General features: G+C 45.9%; 1 protein-coding gene and 1 long non-coding RNA gene across 2 annotated transcripts in view; both read right to left on the bottom strand.

The window, feature by feature from the left end:
* LOC138976268 (uncharacterized) overlaps positions 1-5,000 on the bottom strand; it is a 21,599-nt gene that overhangs the window by 10,802 nt on the left and 5,797 nt on the right. The gene's annotated exons all lie outside the window — the stretch shown is intronic.
* The window catches only part of LOC138977437 (tripartite motif-containing protein 54-like), a 1,899-nt gene continuing 471 nt past the window's right edge, over positions 3,573-5,000 (bottom strand). The window contains exon 1 of the mRNA XM_070350314.1: positions 3,573-5,000. This exon is cut by the window's right edge and continues 471 nt beyond it. Within this exon, the coding sequence (XP_070206415.1) occupies positions 3,722-5,000 (1,279 nt within the window). The 3' untranslated portion in view covers positions 3,573-3,721.

Here is a 5,000-nt window from a genome sequence, read left to right as displayed (position 1 = left end):
AATGTGTACAAACTAAACCTACTTGACAGGGAAATAAGTGTGCGACTCGAGCGCTTTCGCTTTCATTGCGTTTTCTGCACGGTTTTTTTTAACAATTTTTATTTTTTGTTTTACAAATGTAATAAAAAGTTATAGGGTCGGCCCCTAAAAATAGGGTAGGTCGGGTTACCGTAACCACACCTATTTTTTTTTTAGGCCAAATGGTTGAAGGATACTGGTTTCAATGTAGCTGCAGTTGTGTGCATGATATTGTGGGAAATATTTGACTTGAAATAGAATTGAAACCCTTTATGTTGGATAATGTACGAGGTATTTGAAGCTTTAGGCATACCAAGGACAGGTTACAACAGTCCTGTATCAATAGACATTTGGATAGACAATAATGTTGTTATTGATGTTGATGTTAGAAACAACAAAAGTATCGTTATAATTACACCAACCAATGAACCAACCAATCAACCGACCAAACAATCAAATATACAAACAACAAAACAAATACCAACAAAACAACAACAACAACCAAATGATGATGAAAGGCGCTTGTTAAATGCAATGCTTGTTATTCTCTCAGATGCCAGGAGATTGGTTCCGAACAACTTGTAATTATTGACTTCGCATGAATCAAAATGAATGGATAACGGACCTAAAATACATATATTGTATAAAGGGATACAATAGGCAGCTCAAGGTTGTTATTTATCAAGGAAATGCAACATCACTTTATACAGAACAGTGTTTGAGAGTACAGTGTTCACTGCTAAACGTACTCGTCTCATATAAAAGACTGGAATTGAAAAATGTGTAAGTAAGGTTCGTACACACTTCGCCAGCGCTCATCTCATGTTAAATACATTGTGCCTTCTAACACTCGTTGTCGACAACATATACAACCTACTGGAAACGTTGGTTTCTACGTCTCAAGTATACATTCAAAACTCATGTTTCAAATACTTCAAGCAATATCAAGCAGGAATATCTTTTACTTACAGCAAATTAAACTCATTGTCATTTCACGTCCATTCATTCCTTTTTAAAGGGTGTATCGATATGCAGGAATGCGTGTCGAAAATATAAACAACCAACCAGGAAAACATAAGTGTAAAAATGCCTTCCGTACTGTGTGAACCATCAGGCATATCAGCACACTTTACATTTCTCTTAGACAAATAACCTGTCTGCACTTTCGCATGACATAAGAGCACCTTTTCTCACTGACCGAATTGTTTCTAAAAACATCGCCAGCATTATAAGCATCAGTGCCACACATGTACACATTTCTCTTGGACTAACATGACCACAGACCTGTCAGGGGCGGACGAGGGGGGGGGGGTGCACAGGGTGCAGGTGCACCCCCCCTCCAGCAAAAAAATAAATAAATTGGAAAGCTGATTCTATGACCATTTCCACTTTCAAATGGCACCAGATGGCACCATTTTGCTTCTTCGGACACACATTTTTCGGGGAGGGGGGTGCATGCCCCCGGACCCCCCTAGCAAATTCGGGCGCTTCGCGCCCATCACATTCACTTTCGATTCAAAGTGCACCCCCCCTTACAAAGCAACTGATCCGCCCCTGCATGTCTGAACTTTCGCATGGAATAAAAGCATCTTTTCTCACAGACGAAAATATTTCTAAAAACCATCGACAGCATTATTACCATCAGTGTCGCAAAATACATTTAACTCTCAAAATAACTGGGGTGTGGTTGTCTCCAATTCATTCTGAACACAGCTATAAGTGCGCTTAATCAACAACAACAAAACACAACACGTTACATTTACACATTTTCGACCTAGCGGTCTTTTAAGACAAATACATATACTAATTAAACACAAACAGACTTATCTGGCAAAAAGTGCAGCCGCTTGCGAAGAAGACACACACGAGGCAGTTATAAGTGCGCAGTTGTTAACAGCTAAGTACTACACGGTCTCAGATGAGTTAACATTGCGTATTGGGTCATGTCAGATAAACTGCATTTCAAATGTCTCGACGGAAGACCAAACTCCGCGATGATATGTAGGTTGGGCCCTGGTGGTAAGATTCCGGTGATGTACAGACAACAAGTGTGATGGCGACACCTACCATACAGTACAGACAACAAGTGTGATAGCGACACCTACCATACAGTACATACAACAAGTGTGATGGCGACACCTACCATACAGTACAGACAACAAGTGTGATGGCGACACCTACCATACAGTACAGACAACAAGTGTGATGGTGACACCTACCATACAGTACAGACAACAAGTGTGGTGGCGACACCTACCATACAGTACAGACAACAAGTGTGATGGCGACACCTACCATACAGTAAAGACAACAAGTGTGGTGGCGACACCCACCATACAGTACAGACAACAAGTGTGATGGCGACACCTACCATACAGTAAAGACAACAAGTGTGATGGCGACACCTACCATACAGTACAGACAACAAGTGTGATGGCGACACCTACCATACAGTACAGACAACAAGTGTGATGGGGGCACCTACCATACAGTACAGACAACAAGTGTGATGGCGACACCTACCATACAGTACAGACAACAAGTGTGATGGCGACACCTACCATACAGTAAAGACAACAAGTGTGATGGCGACACCTACCATACAGTACAGACAACAAGTGTGATGGCGACACCTACCATACAGTACAGACAACAAGTGTGATGGGGGCACCTACCATACAGTACAGACAACAAGTGTGATGGCGACACCTACCATACAGTACAGACAACAAGTGTGATGGCGACACCTACCATACAGTATAGACAACAAGTGTGATGGCGACACCTACCATACAGTACAGACAACAAGTGTGATGGCGACACCTACCATACAGTACAGACAACAAGTGTGATGGCGACACCTACCATACAGTACAGACAACAAGTGTGATGGCGACACCTACCATACAGTACAGACAACAAGTGTGGTGGCGACACCCACCATACAGTAAAGACAACAAGTGTGATGGCGACACCTACCATACAGTACAGACAACAAGTGTGATGGGGGCACCTACCATACAGTAAAGACAACAAGTGTGATGGCGACACCTACCATACAGTACAAACAACAAGTGTGATGGCGACACCTACCATACAGTACAGACAACAAGTGTGATGGCGACACCTACCATACAGTACAGACAACAAGTGTGATGGCGACACCTACCATACAGTACAGACAACAAGTGTGATGGCGACACCTACCATACAGTCCAGACAACAAGTGTGGTGGCGACACCCACCATACAGTACAGACAACAAGTGTGATGGCAACACCTACCATACAGTACAGACAACAAGTGTGATGGCGACACCTACCATACAGTCCAGACAACAAGTGTGGTGGCGACACCCACCATACAGTACAGACAACAAGTGTGATGGCAACACCTACCATACAGTACAGACAACAAGTGTGATGGCGACACCTCCCATACAGTACAGACAACAAGTGTGATGGCGACACCTACCATACAGTACAGACAACAAGTGTGATGGCGACACCTACCATACAGTACAGACAACAAGTGTGATGGCGACACCTACCATACAGTACAGACAACAAGTGTGATGGCGACACCTACCATACAGTACAGACAACAAGTGTGATGGGGGCACCTACCATACAGTACAGACAACAAGTGTGATGGCGACACCTACCATACAGTACAGACAACAAGTGTGAATCACTTACCGAGCATCACTTATCGACGGGCTCCATACAGATGATGGTACCACCCCTGCAGGCCAGCCACAGGCGAGCGGAGACATCCACAGTGATGGCGGTGGGTTGGATCAGCCAGGGACAGCCCGGGGCCAGGTAACGCACAAACCTCAGACACCCACCGCTCACATCCACCACGTGAATGGCGTCGTTCTCTTCATCTGTCACCAGCAGCACGTGCTGTCCGCCCAGCCTGTAGAAACACACGTCGGACGGCTGGCAGCAAGGGAGATGTGCAGGAGGGCTGTAGGTGCTGATGGCGTGCGCTCCCGGTCGTCGGTACAGTTTCACTTTGCGCCACACGTCGGGGAGCTGGGGCTCTTCCACCACCACGAAGAACTGCTCCGTGTCGTCCACGTCGAATGCACGATGAGCTCCCACGTTGACGGTGACATATCTTTTCCGTTCTGTCTTGAATGGATTTGTAGTTATGACTCTGGCAATGTCGACCTCTGCCTCTCCTGATAAGTCGTTTTCCAGTATGAAGTGTGCTGTGCTCAGAGATTTGCAGAATGTGTCTACGCAGTCTGCCTGAGAAGTTAGGCTCATGTCCTTTCCTTTGGCATATCTTTTTTGTGACACTTTACCGACATATACACTAGTTTGCTTGTATTGCCCATCCTCACTGTAAAGTTCCCCGGGAGCGTCTTCTTTCAACTGGCGCCGTTCAAACGACACCCTTACAACAGGCGGGTCTTCATCATCATGACAGAGAGAAAAGACCTCAATGTCAGCCTCCTGCCCACACGGGAACCGCTTCACCACCCTCACTTCAGGCGCTGCAACCTCCATCTCCATCTTGGTCACCGTGCCCATGAAGTCACGTGTCGTTTGCAGTATGACATTACCAGTTACCTTGAAGCTTAGAACAGGACGATAGACAGTGTCCAACCCTTGTGGCGTCAGCTTCTTGATAGCTTGCTCACTGCCGCGTCCTGTCTTCATCTCCTGGACAACAGTGATGACGTCACTCGCTCTTCCGCTGTTACAGGCACGTTCAACTTGTCGCTGAATATCCAAACATTTCTCCAGGTCGCCTTCTTGCTGTTTTAGGATCTGATCAATGCCGATGTCAATGTCTGTGCTGACAGAACGAAGCGAGTCCAGGGCCTCATCTCTGAACTTGTCAGCAGCGGCCACCATGACGGCGTGTCGGTCACGTATGTTTTTCTCCACTGCCGCCTTCTTGTCCAGCACGGCCTGCTGCTCTGCTCTCGTCGTCTTCAGACTTTCCCTGAGATGTTCCTCTGCTTTC

The sequence above is a fragment of the Littorina saxatilis genome, linkage group LG9 (assembly GCF_037325665.1).
Source record: "Littorina saxatilis isolate snail1 linkage group LG9, US_GU_Lsax_2.0, whole genome shotgun sequence".
Lineage (NCBI taxonomy): Eukaryota > Metazoa > Mollusca > Gastropoda > Littorinimorpha > Littorinidae > Littorina > Littorina saxatilis.
The sequence above is the reverse complement of the archived record's forward strand: the minus strand, read 5'-3'. Positions and strand labels throughout refer to the sequence as shown.